We start from the raw sequence: 24839 nt of genomic DNA, 5'->3' as shown, positions 1-24839 counted from the left end.
TCCCTGGATCCCGGGACCCTGGCAGTGGGAGGCTGCACAGGCTCCCCGGAAGAGGGGTGTGGATAGTGGCCTGTGCTCGCACACAGGCCCCTTGTTGGCGGCAGCAGCAGCCTTAGCATCTCCCACCCGTCTCTGGGGTCTGTGCTTTTAGCCGCGGCTCGCACCCATCTCTGGGGTTCGTGCTTTTAGCCGCGGCTCGCGCCCATCTCTGGAGTTCCTTTAAGCAGCGCCCTTGAACCCCTCGCCTCGCGCACCAGCAAACAAAGAGGGAAGAAATAGTCTCTTGCCTCTTCGGCAGGTGCAGACTTTTCCTCGGACTCCCTCCCTGCTAGCCGTGGTGCACTAACACCTTCAGGCTGTGTTCAAGCCGCCAACCCTAGTCCTCTCCCTGCACTCCGACCAAAGCCCGAGCCTCAGCTCGCTGCCCCGCCTGCCCCGGCGGGTGAGCAGACAAGCCTCGCGGGCTGGTGAGTACTGGTCGGCACCGATCCTCTGTGCGGGAATCTCCCCGCTTTGCCCTCCGTACCCCTGCTCCTGGCTCTCCTCCGTGGCTACGAAGCTCCCCCCTCTGCCTCCCGCAGTCTCCGCCCGCGAGGGGCTTCCTAGTGTGTGGAAACCTTTCCTCCTTCGCAGCTCCCTCCCACTGGTGCAGGTCGCATCCCTATTCTTTTGTCTGTTTTTTCTTTTTTTTCTTTTGCCCTACCCTGGTACGTGGGGAGCTTCTTGCCTTTTGGGAGGTCTGAGGTCTTCTGCCAGCCTTCAGTAGGTGTTCTGTAGGAGTTGTTCCACGTGTAGATGTATTTCTGGTGTATCTGTGGCGAGGAAGGTGATCTCCGCCTCTTACTCTTCCGCCATCTTCCCAGCACCCCCCACAAATGCTTTCTTTTTCTTGATTTCTTGTAGGAATTGAAAGACTACTCGGTAGGTGTCAGACTTCTCCGGAGGGATCGAATCAGCGCATGTCCCCGGCGTGGGCTGCCCCAGGGCCGCAGCTCTGCCCTTTTGGGTCTGTGCTTGGTCAGCTCGGCCGGCCCCCACCACACCTGCAAGCTGCAGCAGCTGCTCCCCTACATAGATATTATTAACAGTATTTTCTCCCATGAGGAAGAAGTCCATAGATATTAAATTTATTAGTATGTTTGATATTTCGTGTGGGTCCAACTGAATTACAATAATTGTCAATTTAAAAACAGTCTTTTTATCTATACTTCTTGGAATTTCCCTAAGCTACTTCACTGGCAGTTTTTTTTCTTTTTAAGGTAACCTCTAAAAAGTAAATATAAGATATAAACTTTTAACTTATAATTTAATAGGAATGAACAAAACTACTTAAACCTGCATTGAAATTTAATTTCTGTCTAATTTTGTGATGTCACTTTGAGCAGCTGTGACATGAGTTAAGTGGGTCGTTTTACCTTTGTGTTGCTCAATCTAGTCAGTTCTGTACCTAATGTTGTTTATGCTTTGTTTACAATGGTACAGAAGGTCTGTACATAGGGTTGTTTAAGTAGTAAAGGATGTGACTCTCTAAAAGCTTCTTATACTCACAAGTTTTTCCTTGCCAGTAATTCTACTTTATTCCTAAAAAAAAGAAGTTATTCTTTATAAAAAGTCACAGTAAATTTTCTAGTTGTATGTAATTTTCTTTCCATTCTGGTCTTCACTAGTTATAAATAACACATGAAATGAGTTTCAAGGTAGAAGGCAGGAATCCATTTTGAAATGTTCTATAAAATAAAGAGTGATTTATGGTTTCATATGATTTGGGCTGAAAGCACTCAGGCTTTGCCAGGTCATCAAAGTCCTGTCAGGGGAATCTATTATATATTGTTTGATATGCTGGGAGTGGTGTAAGTATTTAATGTTTATCTTATGTAAGTATAGTGTTAGGAAAAATCAATTCCAGATACTAATACAATTTTAAGAATAGATCATAGAGTGCTAACCTAAATCTTGTAGTTGTAAGTGATGAGGTTCAACATTAAGGATTTGGACTAAAAGGGGATTTTGAAAAATGAATAAATAATGGTTTCATTCCTATAAAATATTTTAGATAAGATTCTTGAAAATGCTAATTTCATACCTTTTTGGGCTTGATTTTAGCTTAGCTTCGTTTGATAGTGAAACATCTTTATTTTATCTAGACAGGTTTTGGAAAATCATAGAGCTGGGACTATGTGTTTGTTATATGATCATATAACATTCTATAAGCTTCTAATATATTTTTTCTAGTTGCCAACTTTATAACAGAACCTCAACTGAGAAGGACGTAATGTAACAAACTTCAGTTTCCCCTGTTACAAGCAGTTACGAAATGCTAATATAATACCTAGTATTTACCTGTGTTTGATAAAAATGACTTGCCAGTAAAAGTTGATGATCTTGCATCAGATTTATACATTTTTCCTACAATCCTTTGGCAGAGTTCTTTGAAACAGCCTCACTAATGAATTTAATGATGTGAAATATTTAAATGATATTAAGTATTTGATGAACTTCTGTAGCATACATCTGGAAAAGCCCTATAGTGTACGTATAGAAAAGGCTATTGGACTTCTTTTCAAGAAACTATTTTAAGTTGTTAGATCTTTGAGGATAACTTAAGTCAATAGTAAACAAATGGTAGTTTTTTTCCCTTCAAATAACTTAAGTATAACTTCAGGTAACTTCAGATTTGTTATTGAAGGGGTAGGAAGAGAAGGGAAGAGAACCAGTATTTATTGAATGTCAGCAACATGCTAGGAGACTGTGTAAGGTGTTTTATATCATTTTTTAACCTATTCCTCCGTATATCCCTATGAGATATATTATTAGCCCTATATTACAGTTGAAAACATTGTACTTGTATATTTGTACTCAGATTTTTTACAGTGTGTTTCCAGTGTAATGCTGTGTGACTTAACCCTGATTATTTGTTTCTAACTCATGTCTGGCTTTCCCTTGTGGGAGAGACTGTATAATTCATTGTAATAAGCCTATATATGTTCCATATAAATGCCTCACAAGGATGTTGTGTGAATTTGAGTAATGATTCAGAAGCTAAGTAGTTCACTTTTTATGGTGCTAAGTGTTAAAAAAAAGGCTTTATTTTGAAATTAGTCAAGGGTTTAAAAGCTATTAAAATTGAGCTTATAAATATTAATTTAAACAAAACAAGCAGTTAGTTGTTTTACTTATTTTGCTAAATTATAAGTAAGACCAAAAAGTTTAATTATGTTAACTTTTCCTAAATAAGAATTAAAAAAAATGAAACCTAAAGCTCCAGTTTTATGCAAACTCATCCTTCGTGCTGTGCCTAGAGTTATTTTTCTGAAACACTGATTAGATCTTGTTCTTATGGCTAAAATCTTAGACTCCCTGTTGCTTACAGGTTCAAGTTCAGACTCCACAGTTTGGCTCCAACCACTCTTTTGGGCATCACTTTTTGGTACTCTCTTCCTTCACCCTTTGCCAAGAATATTCCCTTCCACTTTCCCTTTTCCTTCAGCTTTTTTCTTCTACACTTTTCAGTTGTGTTATTACAGATCTGAAAGACCCAGCTGGTTAGTGTCCCCTGCTCCTTGGAGCTTTCCATGACTCACCTCTACAGAGGGAATGCTTCTTTCCTTTGTGTTCCTCTAACAGTTTTAATTACCTTTATTATTTCAGTCCCTTTAAATTCTTATTCTTTAGACTCTGAGCTCTTTTAGGCTAGGCATTGCCTTTATCTTTTTTTCCTCTCACTACCTATCACAGTCTGTTCTATCCCTCTCTCTCTCTTCCCTTTCCCCATTATTGTATGTATTTCTTCTTTTCTTTCCTTAAACAGGTATTTATAGAGAATGTACTATGTGCCTCCTCTGTTCAAGGAACTTGGTGTTTATTGAATGGGTGGGAAGAAATATGAAATCCTGGCCAGGAAGACATTATTAACTGTATTATTAGTCTGTTGTTCTAATCATTCTAAGCATGAAGATATCTTCTGTTCAACACATATTTGTTGAAAACCTACCACAAGCGCTGCTTTACTGGGGATTCAGTGGTGAATAAAATATACACAGTCCCTGCTCTTATGAAGCTGACATTCCAGTAGGAAAGTGAGTTGTGGCCACAAAGAGACAGGGAACCCAACCTTGTAAAGTCAGACAAATTGTCCAGACCTCTATGTGTCTGTGGCTTCTTTGTCTATAAAACTGTGTAGCATTATATAACATTAAAGCATATTGAAAATGCAGCACTTCAAAGGATCTAGAATGGCCAAGACAATATTTAAAAAGAATGAAGTTGGAGGACTTATTCTGCCTGATTTTAGGACTTAACCGTAAAATGTACAATAATCAAGACAGTGTGGTAGTGGCATAAGGATAGACACATGGATTAATGCAACAGAGAGTCCAGAAACAGACCCCCACTGACATGGTCAATTGAGTTTTGATGAAGTTACCAAGGTAGGAAATAGTCTTCAATAAATCATGCTGGAATAATTGGATATCGACATTAAGAGAGGTACCTAAACCTTTTCTTCATAACATACACAAAATTTAAGTCAAAACAGATCATTGCCATATGGACACCAAAGGGGGAAAGGGTGGGGGTGGGATGAAGTGGGAGATTGGGATTGACCTATATACACTAATATGTATAAAATAGATAACTAATGAGAACCTGCTGTATAGCACAGGGAATTCCACTTTGCTGTACAGTAGAAACTAACACAGCATTGTAAAACAACTATACCCCAATAAAAACATAAAACAAACAAAAAAACCCCAGATCATTGGCCTAAATCTAAGAGCTAGCACCGTAAATCTTCTAGAAGAATTTAGGAGAAAATCTTTGTGACTTTGAATCAAGTAAAAGTTTCTTACATAGAATACAGAAAGCATGAATCATAAAAGAAAAAATAGTAAGTTGGACTTCATAAAGATTAAAACATTAGCTTATCAAAAACACAGGAAATGAAAAGGTAAGCCATTGATAAAGAGAAAATACCTGTAAGGCATATATTTGAAAAAGGACTTGTATCCAGACAATATAAAATTCTCTTACAACTCAATTATAAAGCAATCCAATAATAAAATGAGAAAAATACTTGAATAGATACCACACAAAGGAAACTATATGGATGGTCAAAAAGCACATGAAAAGATTCTCAGCGAAATGCAACTTAAAACCACAATGAGGTGCCACTATACCCACACTAGAGTTGGTAAGATTTAAAAGACTAAAAATAAGAAGAATTGGTGACAGTGTGGAGCAACTGGAAATCTCATACAGTGCTGGTGGGAATGCAAAACTATATAGCCATTTCAAAAAATGAAGTTTCTTAAAATGTTAAAATACACTTACCATGTGACCCAGCAATTCCACTCTTAGGTATTTATCTGAGAGAAATGAAAACATATGTCCACTGGAAGACTTATACATGAATGTTCATAGTATCATTATTTCATGATAGTCCCAAACTGGAAACAATCCAAATGCCCATCAACTGATGTACAGATAAAAAAAGAAAATGATGATATACAATGGATTAGTAACAACTAGAAAGAATGGAGTGCTGATACAACAACATGGATGAATCTCAAAAGTATCATATTAAGTAAAAAAATCACGAAAATATTATATATACTGTTCTGTATGATTCCATTTACATGAAATTCTAGAAAAGGCAAATCTGGTTTCCTGGGGCATGAGGAAGGGATGAAGATTAATTACAAAGGGGCTCGAGGAAAATTTGGTGGTGATGGAAGTGTTCTAAAATGTGATTGTTGTGGTAGTTGCATGACTGTACATTTACTAAAATTTATTCACAGTTAAAAAAAAAAGCATGAAGATAATAGGCCCTTACCATTTAACACAGAAATAGCCTATCAGTTTCACGAACTTGAGGGGATGTCTGGATGGAAATATTAAGGGAAAACACAAATGATAATCATTTTGGTTTTATGTAATTTGAACTTAAATCATGTTCAGTATTGAAATCTGTCCTTGGTTTTGCCTTGTCAGCAGAGACATGACTCCTGACTGTGTTGATCGCAACCGTGGGAATAACCACATGCCTATTTGCCTATCCAGAGTAACAGCTAATTTGATCCAAATAGAGGAGGGTAATTTTATTATTGTTTGCCATTGGAGTTGGCATCTGGTAAAAATGGGTGTATGTTTGGAGTAGTATTTAGGTGAAAATGTAGTGCTTCTAAAATATCTTTCTGAAGAAAATAAAAGTAGGTATTCTTTATAGAGCAAGTACCCTCTGCTTAACAACTGAACAACGCTATGAGGTAGATGGTGGTATTCCCATTGATGGATGAAGAAACAAAAGCTAAGAGAAGTCAAGTGACTTGCCTGAGATCTCATAGCTAGTTACGCAGCAAAACTAAGATTCAAACTTAACTCTGTCTGACTGGGACCATGCCCATTTCATTATGTTGCTATCCTGCCCTTACATCCTCATTCTCAGACTCTTGTCCAAGTTGGAGAGAGTGAATTTACCATGGTAATTTGAGTTTGTGATGCCGAATTACTGAATTACTTGATCTTTGGCAAGTTATTTAACATTTCTCATCCCATTTTTTTTGCATGGATAATACTGCCTGCTTCCCAGAGTTATAATGAGGAATAAATGAGATGATGTATATGAAAATGCATTGTGAATCATAAAGCCCTGTACTGATGTTTGGTGATGTATTATTAATGCTGTCATTATTACACACGTAAACATACTACTAATCCTGCTTCCTGAATATTTCTTTGCTATTGTCCTTTTTAAGCCACTTAGCATCTTTTACAGTACCATAGTGACTGAATTTCATTAATAAGGAAAGTTATTTTTTAGATATAAAAAGTTCAGATAGTCTTAAGACAAAAGACATTAGAACAATACAGTTTTAACCGTTTGAAGAACTAAGTATGCTTAACTATTTAGAATTTTCCTTTCTTCTATTTCCTCCTACACCACAAAATTTTTTCCTGTGTATTATATCCAAAGTTAAGGTTGCAACTTTATGATGGCTTATTTCCAATAATTGATATTTAATGGCTATATTCAGTACATTTGGTCAGAACTTCTTTTTTGAACCAAACATTTTATACCCACAAAGCGTTCACCACTAGAAAACTCTAGTTCTTCCATGAATGCAGCAGAATCTTTTGTTTAATGTGGTTTTAACTACAGATTGACTACACAAGTTGCTTCCATATGCATATTGCTTTTTACATAAAGAAGATAATCATTCTCTTTTCTTGAAATCCTTGATGCTTAGTGTGTAGTTTAAACCCTTGCCAAAAGAATGCTATTTCTTTTCTACTAGGTAAAATTCCAAGAGGTCCGTGGTATCTCATTGTAGTGAAACAGTAGCAGCACTAAACTTTCAAAACATGCTTTGTTCATCGGACTGATATAAAAGATTTAATAGCCTCTGTTGAAATGGTATCTCTTATGATAAAAAGTTATGGAAGAGTCTTAAATTTACAACATAGAGTATTAACTAGTTGATGTAGCTGAACATCTGAATTTTTTATTATAAAATTGTTATCTTTAGTAAATTTTTTTGGTTCTGGTAGTAGTAATATATATATTTCCTTTTATGATAACAAACTTTATGGTGTGGCTTAATTTAATTCCCAAACAGTAATATTCTTATCAAACTGCTGTATTAACCAGAAGTAAAATAATATATCATGTAAATGGCCTCTTTTTAAATTAGTTAAGCTATTGCTTAAACTGAAAAATGTATGCCATTCCCCCAAAGAGGCACTGTGGCTTGGAGTTAAGATTTGGGTTAAAATTTCAACTCTAGAATTTTTTTTTTGTAAAGCATTGGGCAGCAAGTTAACCAATTTGCACCCTAGTTTCTTCTTCATCTCTAAAATGTGTATGCAGATCCTTCTCTCTCAGTGCATTTGGGAGAATCAGATGAGCTAGTGTGTGAACATAGTTTCTAAATAACAAAGTGCTATATGAACAATATTTTGACAGTTGCTCATTTATGGTAATTGGTAGATAAAAAGAGTTTAAGTACTTGATTTTTAAAAACCTCTCTTCCACATGATAAAATTTTCAGTACTAGTAGTATATGTTTAAGAAACATCATTCAACAGCATAATAATACAAACTATAATTTTGAATACAAGAATGAGCCTCTTTTGTTAAACTCTCCTATACAGCGATGGCATGAATATTTTTTGTGTTTTATATATATATATATATTTCTACATTCTAAATGATATAGGTGTATGTTTTTATAGGTTTGCCTGAATCCATCATTGCGGCTGCATGTTCAAGAAGTGGCCAGAGGGTTCTGCATGTTGATTCGTAAGTTTATCAATGGTAGCATTTGATACTTCCTAAATACCTCTATACAAAATTAAAATTTAAATATACACACGTGTTTGTGTATATATATACATCCTATATAAACTTTTTAAGTTAGGAAAATAATTGGAATTGTTTAATTTTCACCAAAAACATGTGAAATATATAATGTACAGGTTTTACTATTATACTCTGTGAAATAGTGTTCTGTTTCCTTTGAGGATAAACCAAATGTACCATAATTTTATTTTTCACATGAGTGATTTTGTTTTTTTAAACGGTAATTCTCCAAGAGGCTTGGAAACCTCACACCTGACCATTTAATTATATACATGTGTGGGTGTGTAAAACCTGTATATGCTGTTGTATTTTAGGCTTTGTATTTGATTGTTGAAAAACTCAGCTGATAAGAGTATGTGGTTTTCTTAAAATTCATCAAAATTTAAACTATTAGAAAAATCTAGAATATCTAGAATTTTGTTTTCCCCTTTTTCCTTAAATGTGATGATAAAAAGGAAGTTAATGGAAAATTCAAGTTTAAGATAAAGCATAAATCTTTCCCTTCCTGCTTCCTCCTGAAACAAACCCTTAACTTTTTGCCTATTTATTTAATGCTTTTGACCGTTGTATTTTGGCCCTTTAATTGTTCATTAAATAGGAGTAGAAAGGAAACAAGAAATAATGACTTTATATTTTCTGTTTGATAGTAACTGCAAGTTTTTCAGAATGTCGGAATACTAAGAATAACAAGATTTGCTATAGTTCACAGTGCCTTCTCATATATTATCCCATTGTAAATATGTAGGAATCCAAAAGTGGTATTAGTTCATTTACCCTTTCTAAATTTATTTTCAAAGCATAACTACTCAGTTATTGGATGAAATTTCTAAATTAAATTAGTTTCTGTTCTCAAGTCCTGCTCTTGGAATTCTCTTTCACTATCATATGTGTAACTGCTGTGTTAATGTCTTAATTCAGTCTTTTTGACATATGGATTCACATGCTGAAAAACTTGCTGCCTTGAAAGCTGAGGTACTGAGCCAGTGTGCTTTAAAAAGGCTTAATAAGAATGTAAATTCAAATTTATTTCTGATAATGTTAATTAACCTAAAATTGAAAATAAAATCTTAAATTTCCCAAAGTTATTTGTTGTGCTCACACTGTAAGCTACTTCCCATATCAGTTTCTTTGCACGTTATATAATTTAACTCTCGTCACAGCTGAGTGAGGAGGGTGGTGTTATCCCAATTTAGCAAATGGGGGTGGGATGTGAGGCATAGAGAGGTTAAGTAATTTTTCTAACTTTACCCAGCTAGTGCATGTCTAAGTTTAAATGCAGATTTCTTTTGTGTTTTCTTATTCTAAAACCTGAGATCTTCACACAATGAAGAATATTTTATAAATCACATAGGGTTTACTGATATTACAAAGTAAATTTTGATTAGGAATATAAGAAGTTAAATCTAATTTCGGTAAACAATGAATCAATTAGAAAGACTTGATAATGTTAAGAACTTATACCTTAATACATAGTATTTCAAAGTGACAAAACTTTTCTATTTTAGAGCCTCAGGCTTGGTAGCTTTTGAGAGTTTAGATACATCTAGGTATTGATTTATAGAATGTTTTCCTGCTCTGAGCCAGGTTTAAGTATTTTCTCATTTTTGTTCATTTTAACATTTATGGTTCTTCATAGTTAGATTCAATTTTCCCTAGCCCTTTCATTTCTGCTTTACATCTACAATAGTACCGTATGTCTCTGTTCCATGGACATGCCTTACCATGCTTTCTTTTTTTTTTTTTTAACATCTTTATTGGAGTATATCTTTTTTTTAAATAACTTTTAAATTGTGGTAAAAAGAACACATAACATAAAATTTGCCATCTTAACTATTTCTAAGTGTATACAGTTGAGTAGTGTTAAGTATATTCATATTGTTATGTAGCAGATCTCCAGGACTTTTGATATTACAAACCTGAACTCTATGCCCATTAAACAATAACTCTCCATTCCTCTTCCCCCCAGCCCTGGCAACTACCATTCTACTTTCTGTCTCCATGAATTTTACTTCTCTAGATTCCTCATATAATTGGAATTATATGTTGTCTTTTTGTGATTGGCTTATTTCAGTCAGTATAATGTCCTCAAGGCTCATCCATTTTGTATCATGTGTCAGAATTTCCTTCCTTTTTAAGGCTGAATAATATTCCATTGTATGTATATACTATATTTATTCATCTGTTTATAAACATTTGACTCGCTTCCACCTCTTGACTATAGTGAATAATGCTGCTATGAACATGGATGTGCAAATATATCGTCAAGATCCTGCTTTCAGTTCTTTTAGATATATACCCAGAATTGATATAGTAATTCTATTTTTAATATTTTGAGGAACTGCCTTACTACTTTCCATAGCAATGGTACCTTTTACATTTCAACCAACTTCCCGTGCTTTGGCTCCAACTGGGAAGTTGTGTATGGGCTTTTAAGCTAGTATACCTGGGTTTAAGTCCTGGTTTCTTTACTTACTAGGTGTGTAACCTTTGACAAATTAATTAATCTTTCTGTAACTCAGTTTCTTGATATAAAGTGCATTATAATAGTAATTTATAAGATTGTTTATTGGATTAAATAAAATAATCAATGTAATGGATTTATAACAGTGCCTGAAACATAGTAAGCCCTTAGTAAATGTTAACTTATATTACTCTAACAATACTGTTGTTTGTTGTTGTTGAGAAATGTTGTTCTTTGGTAGGTGAATTCTCTTTTTTATTTTCTGATTGCTTTGATATTCTTCTGTTTGTCTTTATAGTTATATAGTCTTCCTCTTATCTGTCAAGGTGTGGATTTTATTTCTATTTATACTGTTCAGAAATTGTTTTGTTTCTTGAAATCAGATGACTTACGCCTTTTGTTGGTGGGAAAACCCTCAACTGTTTCTTCAAACATCTCTCTTCTTTCTTTTGGAAATTCTCTTATGAATTGCACCTTTTCATTCTATCCTTTATGCCTTTTAATGTCACTTTCATATTTTTCATCTTTTTACCTTTTGATACAGCATTCTGAGTAGTTTTCTCAGCTTTATCTTCTTGTTCTGGGGTTAGCAACTATGGCCCACAGGTCAGCCACTTGTTTTTTTTTTTTTTTTAATAAAGTCATATTGGAACACAACCATGCTTATTATATACTTATAGATATACATGTTTACATATTGACTATGGCTGCTTTCACACTACAAAGTCAAAGAGTTAAGTAGTTGCAACAAAAACTGTGTGGTGTGCAAAGCCTAAAAATTTACTATCTGGCCCTTTATAGAAAATGTTTGCAGACCCTCTAGTTCATTAACTCTGTCTTTAGATGAGTCTAATTTTCTATTTATCCTAGCTATCATTTTCTTCAATGACTTTCATTTCTAGAAGTCCTGTTGGGTTATTTTTTAAAGCCATCGTGTTCTTTCTTTGTGTTTCAATTCATTTTTTTAAAAACGTATGAAATATTTTATGTGAAGTTCTTTGAGGTTTAATACTGCTCTTTGTCATTTTCTCTCCATCTTCAGGGTCAGTACTTTTTCTTATTTCCTTTCCCTAAAATTTCCAGTTTTTCTTTAGCAGGGCTTTATCTGTGGGAATGCCGTGTGACCTGTTTGAGGGGGTATGTTCGTACCAAGTGGTTTTGCATTTACTTTTGCCTGGTCAGCCAGTGCTATTACTGACCATATTAGTTCCTATTGCTGCTGTAACAAATTACCACAAATGTAGTAGCTTAACACAACACAAAGTTATTCTTTTACAGTTCTGCAGGTCAGAAGTATGAAATGAATCTTATGGGTCTGAAATCAAGTTGTAGGCAGGCAGTGTTACATTCCTTTTGGAGGATTCAGGGGAGCATCTGTTTCCTTATCTTTTTCAGCTTCTAGAGGCCACCTCATTCCTTGGCTCATGGCCCCTTCTTCCATCTTCAAGAGCCTCACTTCACCCTCTATCGTGCTACCTTGTTTTACTGCCCTTGACCTTCTTGCCTCTCTCATAAGGAACCTTGTGTTTACATTGGGGCCTACCTGGATACTGTAGGATATTCCTCCCATCTCAGGATACTTTATTTATGCATGTTAGCAAAGTCCATTTTGTCATATAAGAAAGCTTATTCACAGCTTCTGGGGATTAGGACATCGACAACTTTGGGGAACCATCTTCTACTACACTGGCTCAAAACAATTTGTATGTTAATTTCTAGGCTTGAGGGTTCTTGGTTTATGTGAGTAGCATGTATTAGAACACCATAATCACCTGTGGTTCAAGTTTGCAGTTGTAAATTCTCATAGAAATTTCCCCTTCCGCCTACAGCCTGCTTCAACAGTATCCCATCATGTACTCTCTCTTAAGTATACAGTATTCTCTCACATCTTTATGCCTTTTTTCATGCTGGTCCCTATTCTATGCGAATAGAGTACTCCTTCTTTAGGACATAGCTAGTATACCACTTTCTAGTGATGTCTTCCTTGATAATCCAAGTAGTATTAATTTTTTCTATTTGCCTGTACTTTCAAGTCTTCTGTACATTCTTATAATATTTTTCACACAGTATTATTATTGTTTATAGATCTCTTGGCTCTATTAGACTTTTAGAGATTAGGGATCATGTCTTAGTCATCTTAATATCCCCAGTGCCTGAGAGGTCTGGAATACAGCAGTCCCTAAATAAATATTTGATAAATATTATATATGCCAAGCCACTGTTCTAGTGATGGGAATTTAGAATTGCCTCATATATACTCAGTGCAACATTGGTCCTTGCTCATCTACAGATGGTAGATTCATGGTAGTTTGGAAGGGAGTTATCTGTTGATGAGAAAGTTGAGGTTTGCCCATAGTCAAACAAGCAGATGACTGGGGACAAACTCAGATCTTATTCCTATTCCAACATTCTTTGAAATATACGACACTGTCTTTGTTGTTGATGTACCTGTATATATTTATTAAAAACCAATTAGTTGAATTATTCTAACTAATTCTAATTTGTAGACACAGTAGAAAATCATTACCTTGTATTTTTGCTTATTTCTCAATTAAGTTCTACTGTTGAATAGATTAGAATCATGCTTCTCAAACTGTAGTGGTGTTCTGGCGCTTGGGGTGGTGGTGGCATATGAAGCCAAAGGATAAACAGTGGAGCATCTGCCTGGTGTGTAAATTTTATAAACATTATAATACATTAAATGCATTAAAATATTAAGATTTTCTGAACAAATTTTAGATTTGTGGTAAAGTTGAAAAATTAGTACAGAGAGGTTCTGTATATACTTTATTCAGCTTCTCCTAATGCTAACATCTCATGTAGCCGTAGTACCATTATCAAAACTTAGAAATTAATATTGGTGGAATACTAAACTGTAGACCTAATTTGAATTTCACCGTTTTTTTTTAATAATGTTATATTTCTGTTTCAGGTTCTGGTCCAGGATCCCACTTTGCATTTAGTTGTTAATAATCTCAAATTATCTCCCCCAAGGTACACTAATGTTTGCCTAATGGTCATTTTCTATTTTCCTCTTCCCATTTGCACTTATTTATTGCAATTCTTCTGTAAATAAGAGCTGTCTCTTCTTCCTCATTTATTTATTTATTAAATTATATGTATCACTGTGGGTTCATAGATATTTATTTTATACTATGGGTTATAATCTCATACTACCATTGTTTATTTTGTTGTTCAAATTGTTTCAGCTTTGGTCATTGTGAGTTCCTTCCAGTTGGTTCCTGTGTCCTTGTGAAATAGCCTATCCTTGTTTGAGCACTTCCTTTCTTTCTGACACTGCAAGATGCTCCAGCCTCATCTTGTGTTTTCCCTGTTCTAGCCCTAGAATCAACCACTTTTCCAAGAGCCCTCTCTCTGTGTATTTAAGAATGGGATTTAGAAACCAAGTTCTGAATACTAGGTATCATTACTACTGGGCTTCCCTTATCTCCACATCCTCTCCAACATTTGTTATTTGTGTTCTTTTTGATAATAGTCATACTGACAAGTATGAGGTGATATCTCATTGTGGTTTTGATTTGCATTTCCCTGATGATGAGTGATGTTGAGCATCTTTTCATGTGTTAGAGAATGTTCTGATTTCATTCTTTTACATGTAGCTGTCTGGTTTTCCCAGCACCAGTTATTGAAGAGACTGTCTTTCCTCCATTATATATTCTTACTTCCTTTGTTGTAGATTAATTGACTATAAGTACATGGTTTATTTCTGGGCTCTCTATTCTGTTCCACTGATCTATGTGTCTGTTTTTGTGTCAGTACCAGACTGTTTTGATTACTGTAGCTTTGTATTATAGTCTGAAATCAGGGGGCATGATTCCTCTAGATCTGTTCTTCTTACTCAAGATTGTTTTGGCTATTCGGGGTCTTTTGTGTTTCCATAAAGTTTTTGAATTATTTGTTCAGGTTCTGTGGAAAATGCCATTGGTATTCTGATACAGATTGCATTGACTCTTTAGATTTCCTTGGGTAGTATGGTCATTTTAACAATTTTTCTTCTTCCAGTCCAAGAGCACGGTATATCTTTCCATCTGTTTGTATCTTCTTCAGTTTCTTTCATCAGTATCTTATAGTTTTCTGAGTATGGGTCTTTTACCTCCTTAGGTAGGTTTATTCCTAGGTATTTTATTCTTTTTGATGCGATGGTAAATGGGGTGGTTTTTTTTACTTTCTCTTTCTGATAGTTCATTGTTAGTGTATAGAAATACAACAGATTTCTGTTCATTAATTTTGTATTCTTCAACTTTACTGAATTCATTGAGCTCTAGTAGTTTTCTTGTGGCGTCTTTAGGATTATCTATGTATAGTATGATGTCATCTGCAAACAGTGACAGTTTTATTTCGTTTCCAATTTGGGCTCCTTTTATTTCTTTTTCTTGTCTGATTACTGTGGTTAGGACTTCCAATACTATGTTGAATAAGTTTGGTGAGAATAGGCATCCTTGCCTTGTTCCTGATCTTACAGGAAGTGCTTTCAGCTTTTCGCCATTGAGTATGGATTTTAGCTGTGGGTTTGTCATATATAGCCTTTATTACATGGAGGTAAGTTCCCTGCATGCCCACTTTCTGGAGAGTTTTTATCATACATGGATGTTGAATTTTGTCAAAAGTTTTTTTCTGCATCTATTGAGATGGTCATATGGTTTTTATTCTTCAATTTGTTAATGTGGCGTATCACATTGATTGATTTATGGATATTGAAAAATTCTTGCATTCCTGGGAAGATGTACTTTTTTTGTTGTTTTATACTTAAACAACATTTTAACTTGCCAAAAATGTGATTTTCCAATTAATTGTAATGGGCTATATATTATTTTATTCATACAAACACACTGCAATTTATTTAACCAATTCTCTACTGCTGTATTTGAGGCTGTTTCCAGTTTCCTGTTATAAGTAAAATGTGGACATCCATATACATATGGCTTTTATTTAAAAATTTCTAATATTTTGGGAAAAAGGGTATTTTCCCAAATTTTTACCACATTTGTATATTTGTAAAATCACCTTATGATCTTTTTCTTTAATTTAAAAATTCACAAAGTCAGTGACCTTAATGAGATTGTGTAACTGCTGTGCCTCAATAAGCTTAAGTGTTATGATAAGGAATTAGGTAAAATTCTCTCTTTTTTTTGCAGGAAGATTTATGTAGTTAGCCAGCAGAATAGTGACCTGGACTGATTATTTCATCCTGATGAACTGTTGAGTGGTATTGTTTTTCTAATCTTGGTTAAAGTCTTTCTTACATTAAAACATTAAATATTAACTGAGACAAAAGCTATAGGAATAAGAGCAGACAAAAATGTACTTTGAGTTTTTTTATGTGTATGGACTACATTCATGATTTTGTGAAGATCAACTTAGTACTTTAACCTCCTGACACTGTTTACATTTATATACCATTTAAGTGATGATAGTTGATGGTTCTGAAATGACTCATTATAAAATCCTAAGTACAACCTTTGTTGATTTATAAGCACTATCCAAGCATTATCACTATCAACAGCAGCTAATCTCATTTAAAATAGTCATTTCATTGCTGTGTTGTCATAAAATTCACAGGCAGATTTTAAATTAAAGTTAACTTCTGCCAAATTGTAATTGAAGGAGCTCTATTTTTGTGTGCCAGTTATCTGTCTAAATAAATGTAAAATCTGTGGTTCTTTTTAGAGAACTACATTTACAGTAGATATTAATGAGCTGTTGACATGTGAAAGTTCGAGAATAGGTGCTGTGATTTAGAAAAGCAATTAGCAATTCAGAATGTAGAGATTGGCATTTACTTTAATCTTGAAGTTGCTGGAGGGAGGTGCAACAGGACCAAAAGTTTACACTTGAACAGAATCTACTTCTACCAATAATTGTTCATCTGCACATCCTCAATCAGTCTTTTCTTCTAATCATATGTCATTGTTTAGTTTTATTTTGTTTCCTATAAGACTTTCTACTGTAACTGCTTCAGACAAAGAGAAAATAAACTAAATAAATTGAAAATGATGATGTTACCTCACTGAATTAATCCAAATTCATGATTTCTTAGAGTCTTTTTTAAAAACGAGTATTCAGTGTTTGAAGTCTTTACATCTGATTCTGTTAAGTATTTAGTGGATTTATGATGTCAACCCAAATGAAAGTCACAGATACAGCTGTTGATGTTTTAGTCTTATGTAATAACCATATTATTATTTCTAAAAGTTGAAAACATTGTTATACTTTAATAGTTTGACCAAAGAAGGATATTAATCTAAATAGTATTATCTTGTGGGGTTAGGAACTGATGTCACCATTACATGTCTATCAGTTTCTGGGCTAGATTTCTGTTTGGTCTGACAAATGACATTTTTGTTTTCTATTTCGCAACTGTGTCTAGTTAAGAATTATTTAGGAATTGTGATAAAGAGAAGTAAACAATTATTTTGTCTCTGGTTTGTTTTCTGTTTTTGTTTGTTTGAAAAAACTTTTTCCCTTTAATCAAAAATATTCATATGTTCGTCATAAAAATGTAAGCAATGTATATGTCTGTATATTACATGCACATATACATAAAAATATACATGTCATTCTGCCCACATACCACTCCTGAGAGACCACTGTTGTTGTGGTGTATTCTATCTGGTGGAATTAAAGATAGTTTTATGAGAATGGATGAATGCATGAGTGAAAGGATAAAATGAATTGAATTGATGAGGTGAAAATATGCCATAATAGTGTCTCATCATCGTGTCTGTTTGCACATTCTTTTCACATTTAAGGATTTTATTTAGTAATATTATGTTATGGTACTAATAGTGGAAAAAACAATTAAAAAACAATTTTTACACAGATAAATAATTGATCAAAACTAAATGAGATCATATAGGATTATATTAGGAAAATTCATTCCAGTAAGTTTCTTGAGAGTTGTAGAGCTATGGTTGACCAGGATTTCAAAGGACACTTTCTGGGTTTACTGTTTCTCCACCATTGATTTGACATTATTTTGACATCCCCTTTTCCTCTATATCATTTTTCATCTTTATGTTTTGGCACTGAGGTGGGAGACACTAAAATTTGCCAAGAATTCTCACTTCTCAAGAAATGTATACATTATGATTAGAAACCAGTTGTAAAACCAGATGAGATTATGGGTATTGCTAGTCCCCGAGTATTGAGAGGTGAACAACAAAACAGACTCCTGCCCTCATGATGACCTTGGACCCTAGTAGGGGGAAATAGACATTAAACATGCTTAAATTTTATATTATAAATTGTGCTTATGAAGGAAAAAAGGGAAGTGCTCTAAGAGAGTAATGGGGGTATTATTTAGATTTGGTGGTAGGAGGGTGGCTTGAATGGGAGTGGTTACAATAACTTCTTATTGACTTCTCACCATGGATATGGGACTATAAGGATCTTTGAGAACTAGCATCATTTTCCTTTTATAGAAAGAGTTAAAGTGATTTCTTATTAGAGGCATTATTTTTGTGTGGCTTAATAGAACTCTACCTCATTGAGTCACCTCAGAAATTGCATCTGCAGTTGTGTGTCAAATGAATTTTATGATGTTTTTCTGCCCTGGAAATTAATATGTGGAATTGTGTGAAAAATTTCAGTCTGATGCCTTGCTTCTGCAGTGAAAGAACAAAAATAATCTGTTCAGATGTTCAATGATTATTGGCTCCTAAAAAAAGGAACCAGTATTGATTCAATAGCTAATCCTATTGTGAAGTTTCTTTTTAGTGGTTTTAGTTTGTGAAAATTCAGGTCTGTTTATATTTTTTTAATGCAAAAATAAAACAACATGTTTGTTTCTCTTATACTGGAATACTTGCACATATGTCAATAAGGTAGCTCAAAGATAAGTATTTGAAAGGTTTTAGATTTAAGACTACCATAAAGGGATAAGGAAGTAAAAGAAATGTAACCTCACTTAGAAGAAAAAACTATTTTTTACCTTCTATTACCTAGATGAAAGGAAGAAAACCTCGCTGTGTCTCCTGTAAGGATGAGAAAAATATAGCAAAGAAGGAAGTGTTACCCTAGCTTTTCCCTTTCTCTGTTCCCCCATGTTAAAGACATTTCCTGAAGTCTGTGGCACTAATTTATGAATGAAAGTAGTTTTCAGTTGCTTAACATAATCTAGTATTCAGGATGGTGTATGCTGTTACAAACAACGTGCTGTAATAATAATAGCTACCATTTACTGAATATTTGCTCAGTACTGTGTTAGGTACTTTACAAATATTAAGCTATTTAATTTTTATTATATTTCTCTAAAAGAAGTATAAATTCTCTCCTTCTGCAGATGAGGAAACAAACTCAGAGAATTGAAATAACTTGTCCAATGTCACATTTCTATTAAGGGGACGAACCAGGATTTAAAGCCAGGTCCATTAGACTGCAACGCCTATGCTCTTTCACTAAGATAAGCTGTAGGGTTGGAAGACAAACAAATCCTGGGTTTGATGATCAAGAGACCCAGTTCAGGCTGTTACTCTGTCACTGATTAGTTATGTGACTTATGTTGTTTTCTTCAACTGTAAAATTGGCGTAGCGTACCACCTACCTTGAAGAGTCCCTGTGAGGGACCAGTGGGATACATGTAAAAAATTGAGGTGTGGCCAGCAAGGTCTGACAGTCATATGTACCAGGTTCACTAAAAGGCTTTTACTTTGAAATCACTGGGAATATGTTCAGTCTTTATTTTGGAGGGCAGTGTGGGAAAAAAAAAAAATCCTTGGAAGCAATTTGTGAATTTTTATGGTTTTGAGACAGAAATGTCATTTTATCTTTAGTTCACTGAAATCTGTATGACAGGAGCTTCATTTGCAAATGACAATTCTTGCATAAGGAGGATTTTTTTCCTATAGAGCTCAAACAGAGGCTAGATTGATTGAGATAGCTCTTTGCAGAAATCATGATATATCAGCATCTCTCTAGATATTACTAACTTTTACTTGTTTTATTCAGTGGGTTTGAATGAGGATAGCTTTCACACAGACCAGAAAACTACAGGCAAAGATAATTGAATGTACATATGCATTTTTCACTACCTCTCCTTGCCCCCTCAACCTTCTTCCTCTTGAGCAATTTCTTTATCATTCACCCTCCTTCTCCTTCGAAAAGGAGGGTTTTGTTTTTACTTTGAAACAGCAACTGTTCTTACCAGCTCCTTGGAGCTTTGAAGACTATTAATCAGCTTGACAGCTGGAAGCAGAGTGATCGACAGCAATAAAGCTTAAAGCTTTTTCTTATCACTCTGATTTCTCTTTTTTTCCCCATTAATGAAACTAGAGTTTGATTTGCCTTTCCATGGCAAAGCAAGGGTAAATTTTAGGAGCTGTGACTATGAAGTAGAGGATAGGGAAAAAGGGAGAGGGGGTCAACAATCTTCAATCCTTTGATTTGTCAGTTCTGTTGTTCTCTCAGCAGTCCCCATTCTTGTCTCTCTCTCTTCTTCCTTCTCAGGGTTGTCAGTGAACCTAGCTATGCCTGGCTGGCACTGGACTCTGGTAATTGCCAATGAAAAGGGCACTGGAGACTCCTGTGGGTGTGTTCTCCTGTGTCTACACTTGGCATGGGGCGGGGAGGATGATAACTTACTATGTGCTAGGCACTGCTTTAAGTGCTTTCATTCCTATATTTAAGATAAATCGAGGCTTTTAAAGAGTAACTGTAAGGTTATTGGCTGAGGTCACACAGCCAGTAAGAGGCACAGCTGGGGTTTGAACCCAGGTCCATATGATCCTGAAGCCTTGACTAATAGCAATGCATTTACTCCTCTTAGTTAACAATTATGACCATGTATTAAGGGTTCCAAGATGACCAAACTGCTGTTATTGCCCTTAAGTTTCTCCTGGTCTAGTCAGAGGAAACACTCATGCAGTCTAATTACAAGACAATATAAAAATTGTATAATGATTCATTCATTAGTGTATAGGCTAGGCTACCGTGAAGCAATCATATCGGTTATACTGGGCTACAGTAAAGCAATCATATTACTACCTCTTTATCAATGCATGAATTGTTATACCTGTAAATAAATGTGAATTTCTTTTTTCACATTAAAAAAGACAGTATGGGGCTTCCCTGGTGGCGCAGTGGTTGAGAGTCTGCCTGCCGATGCAGGGAACGCGGGTTCGTGCCCTGGTCCAGGAGGATCCCACGTGCCGCGGAGCGGCTGGGCCCATGTGCAGCGGTGAGAGGCCCGCGTACCGCAAAAAAAAACAGGATGACGGCTCTTACAGAAGTATGTGCAGAGCTCTAGAAGCACAAAGATCAGTTTTATTTATATATTGGAGAGCTGAAGGCTTCACAGGGAAAATGATACTGGATTTGAGTAGTTCTGACTGGTTTGACTAGTTCCACCATTAGTTTTGTGATGGAATAGCCTTGGGTATAGGATATAGCATTAATAAAAGCAGAGAGACATGCAGGCACTTGACTCACTCAGGCAGTGTTAACTGTGTGGTTGTGGCTAGTGCATTGGATGCATGGCAGAGAAGAGTGATGTCTAGAGATAAAGCTGGACAGTAAGTTGGAAGTAAGTTTTGAAGGTTCTTAGAGCGATGCCAAGGATTTTGGACTGGACTCTAGAGGCATTAGTAAACCACTAAACATCTTTATGCCAGGGAATGACATAATGTGTTCTGCCAAGACCTGATCACAATGGCAGTAATGTGAAGGTTGGGTTGGAAGGGAAGAAACTAGAGGCAGGGAAACCTTTGAGGAGGCTAATGAAAAAAAAATGGGATAAGAGAGAGGGCCTGAAATAAGGCAGCAGTGGAAAGATAGAAGGGGTTTGAGGAATTAACTAGAATTGACAAATGAGGAAGGGATGATGAGTGAGTTCAAGATTTTCCAGCATTGGCAGCTGTGAGAATCGTGTTGGCATTTATTGAAATGGGGAAACCAAGAGGAAAACCAAATTTTGGGTGGGGAACAGTTAATAAATTTGCCTTTTGGACCTGTAGAGCTTAAAATTAATCTGGGATATTTAGTGGAGGGAGATGTCCAGTAAGCTAATGACTCAGGATATGTATTTTCAGTACAGAAATATCAATAGCTATGAGTCTGGAGCTCTCCCCAGAGGGCCCATATTGGAGATGGCAATTTGTGGGTCATTGGTAGAGAAGTGATGATTGAGTCAGTAGGAATAGATGAGATCATAGAGGAAGACAAGAATTGAGGGCAGCCTTTGTACATTACCCACTCGTCTACCTGGCTTGGTTGTCTAAAAATGGATTTGAATGGGTGGACTAGTGTGGAATGACTAACAACTCTAAACATAGGAAGGTCTCTTCTCCAGCCCTAATGACTGGGAACACATCCTGCCATTTCGTTCTGGCAGACTGATCTGATTGCCAAAGCAGCTTCCTATAGCTTTATAGGATTCTAAAAACCAAGTAAGGGTTTGGTCTTCCTCTCTAACATTAGAACTGCATCTGTGTACTCTACCAAAGAGGCTGACCTTCCTTGATCTTAGAATGAGGGTATGGTGAAAGGAGCTTGACTTTCTTGTGTATCAAGTATATGGAGCTTTTAGTAAATGAGAATTTGTGTAGGGGGTAACTATTATATTCCCTAAGCTGTTCTGTTATTTGTCAACAAGGAAGACAGAAACATGTCATGGTTCTTTGTAATACTACAACCAAATTTAAATATAATAGAGCCTCTTTCAGTGTGCATGGTGTATAGCTGGCAAATTGATACAAGTAGACATGCCACACTATTATTTTCCTACTACTATCACATACAGAAAGATATTTGTGCACATTAAATGTGAGATATGTAATAAAATTGATTGTAATTTAGGTCCTAGAAATGAATAGTCCCTCCAGGTTTGGCATTAGAGTAGATGTAGTCATGAAGTTATTATTCCATTTTCATTATCCAGATGAGTTGGAGAAACAAAACAAAAATTAGACTTCATCCCGTCTAATGTCTGTAAATATCAATAGATCCCATTGCCTTTACTTATAGTAAGTCAGATTCCAAGATTTGTATTATGTGCTTATGTTTATAATTTTAAGTATTCCAGTCTTGTAGATTATAGCAGGCAGTGTTTCATATAGTGGAAAGAGCATAGGCTTGGGGGCCTGATATGCCCTGGGCTTAATTAAGGGCCGGCTCTGCCATTTCCTAGCTGAGTGAGTTAAAACAAGATACTCAACTTCATGGTTGTTTTTTTTTCTTTTTTCTTCTAATTTTAAAATGGGGATAATTACAGCACCGATCTCTCAGGATTCTTGTCAAGATTAAATGAGATAGTGAATGGAAAATGACAAGCTCAACATATATAGTACCTATTTTTCTTCTTCCCCTTAACATGAATTAAGCCAGCATTTCTCAAAATATGTTGTTGAACCAAATGCTATTTCAAAAAAAAATGCTCATTGGTTAACTGAATTTATTCCTTCTTGGGGAGAACAGACATTAACATATTTAATGGTGCTGAGAAGGTCTGCCATAAATAAACTATTTTCTGGTGGTTTTACTCTTTTAAACATAGCATGTTCCAAATTTATTTTGTCATTGTAACTTTTTTCTTGGAATCCCTGTTAACAGCCCATGTTATTGATGGGATACAGTTTGGAAAAGGTGAATTTAGTAATTGGGTCCAGGTGCTATTTGATAGCTAAGTGTTTGGCTTCATTAAACCACAGCGACCATTACAATATCCTGTGGTCTAAATGTTGCTAGCCAGCTTAGATGTTTGGGATTGTTTATGTTGCAGTGGACAGGATTAGGGTTTGGAAAGCTAAGTTTCAGTGGCAGTCCTGCCACTTGTAGCTGTGTGGCCCTGAACTGACTCAATCTCTACATAGACTGTTTTCAGTGTCTTCATCTGTAAAATAACAGCCTTATCTGCCTCACAAGATTGTTGGAAGAATCCATGAGAAAATAGTTGTGAAAACGATTTTGAAAATGAAAGATGCTGTCAGTGGAAGGTGGTATTACTACTATCCTACGAAAAGGAATTTAGGAGCAGTGAATATAGAATGGGGGCATCTAGAGTTTAGGCTAAGCTGCTTCTCTTTTCTGTTGAGCAGGTTTGCCCTCCATCTGCTACCTTCCTGAAAACATTTTCAACTCCTCAGTTTCCTAATGATTAAAATGGTTCCCAGATGAATGTGCCTGAATGTCAGTAGCTCTATCTTTTGTCAATGTTCTTGTCCTTGTTTACAGAAGCCATTTCCCAATACAGGATGTAGTTTAGCATCATGTAACTATGGCTGTTGCTAAATATTCAATACTGATTTGTAATTATGATGCATAATAGAAAAGAAAATTGTTAGGATTTAATTAATAGGCTCTAATTAATAGGTTTAATCCTCTGCCTTCTCTTACAGTTCAACTTTCTCTATGTCTACCTGTAATGTATTTCTTTTCTGTTAGTAGACATTAAGCAAAGTGATGTTGCTTTAACGTTAAACACTGTAAACGACGAGAAATCTCTTGTTACTCTTTTATACTATTTTTTCTGTTTTACTGGTTGGTGTTAATGAAGACAGTTGTGTAACTCATTTCCTTTGTGTGTCTGGAAAAACGTAGGTGGTACTTTGAGTAAGCTTTATGAAACTTTAGAAAGATTAAAACCATGTTTTCTACAATTGTAAAGTCAATATTTCACACAATGCAAAGCTGTACCTCAGTATTGTGATAACTGGGCTTTTCTGCCTTTGAAAATAAAAATGTCTGTTTGTGATTTTTACTGCTCTAGTTGAAAATTATAGGTCACTTTTCCATCATGAAACTTGAGAGGGCTTTAGATAACAGTTTTATGTTTGCTGTTTAAACACTGTGAATACTCACTCTCTAGTTTCACAGATAAACTCTAGTTTTAAGGAAGTCTTTTTCATCATATAAAATAGTGTTCCTGGCAATAGAGATAAACGTCGTCCTTCATCATAAACTACTTTTTCCTTTACTTGATGTACAGAGACAGATGTGACACAAAATTGGCAGAAAATGTTCCATTCCCCTTTTTCCTCAGTCAGGAAGTTCTCACTTTGTCCTTAAAAT

General features: G+C 35.4%; 1 protein-coding gene across 1 annotated transcript in view; it reads left to right on the top strand.

Annotated features, from left to right (window-relative positions):
• Window positions 1–903: 903 nt before the first annotated feature.
• Window positions 904–24839, top strand: part of LOC112409775 (rab proteins geranylgeranyltransferase component A 1-like) — a gene marked incomplete at both ends in the record, with an annotated part of 115704 nt that continues 91768 nt past the window's right edge. Inside the window, 2 exons of the mRNA XM_024760080.1 lie at window positions 904–1087; window positions 8230–8296. Of these exons, the coding sequence (XP_024615848.1) occupies window positions 904–1087; window positions 8230–8296 (251 nt within the window). The remainder of the gene's footprint in view (window positions 1088–8229; window positions 8297–24839) is intronic.

The sequence above is a fragment of the Neophocaena asiaeorientalis genome, unplaced genomic scaffold (genome assembly GCF_003031525.2).
Source record: "Neophocaena asiaeorientalis asiaeorientalis breed wild unplaced genomic scaffold, Neophocaena_asiaeorientalis_V1.1 scaffold1658, whole genome shotgun sequence".
Taxonomy (NCBI): domain Eukaryota; kingdom Metazoa; phylum Chordata; class Mammalia; order Artiodactyla; family Phocoenidae; genus Neophocaena; species Neophocaena asiaeorientalis.
This window is presented reverse-complemented; position numbering and strand designations above follow the sequence as displayed.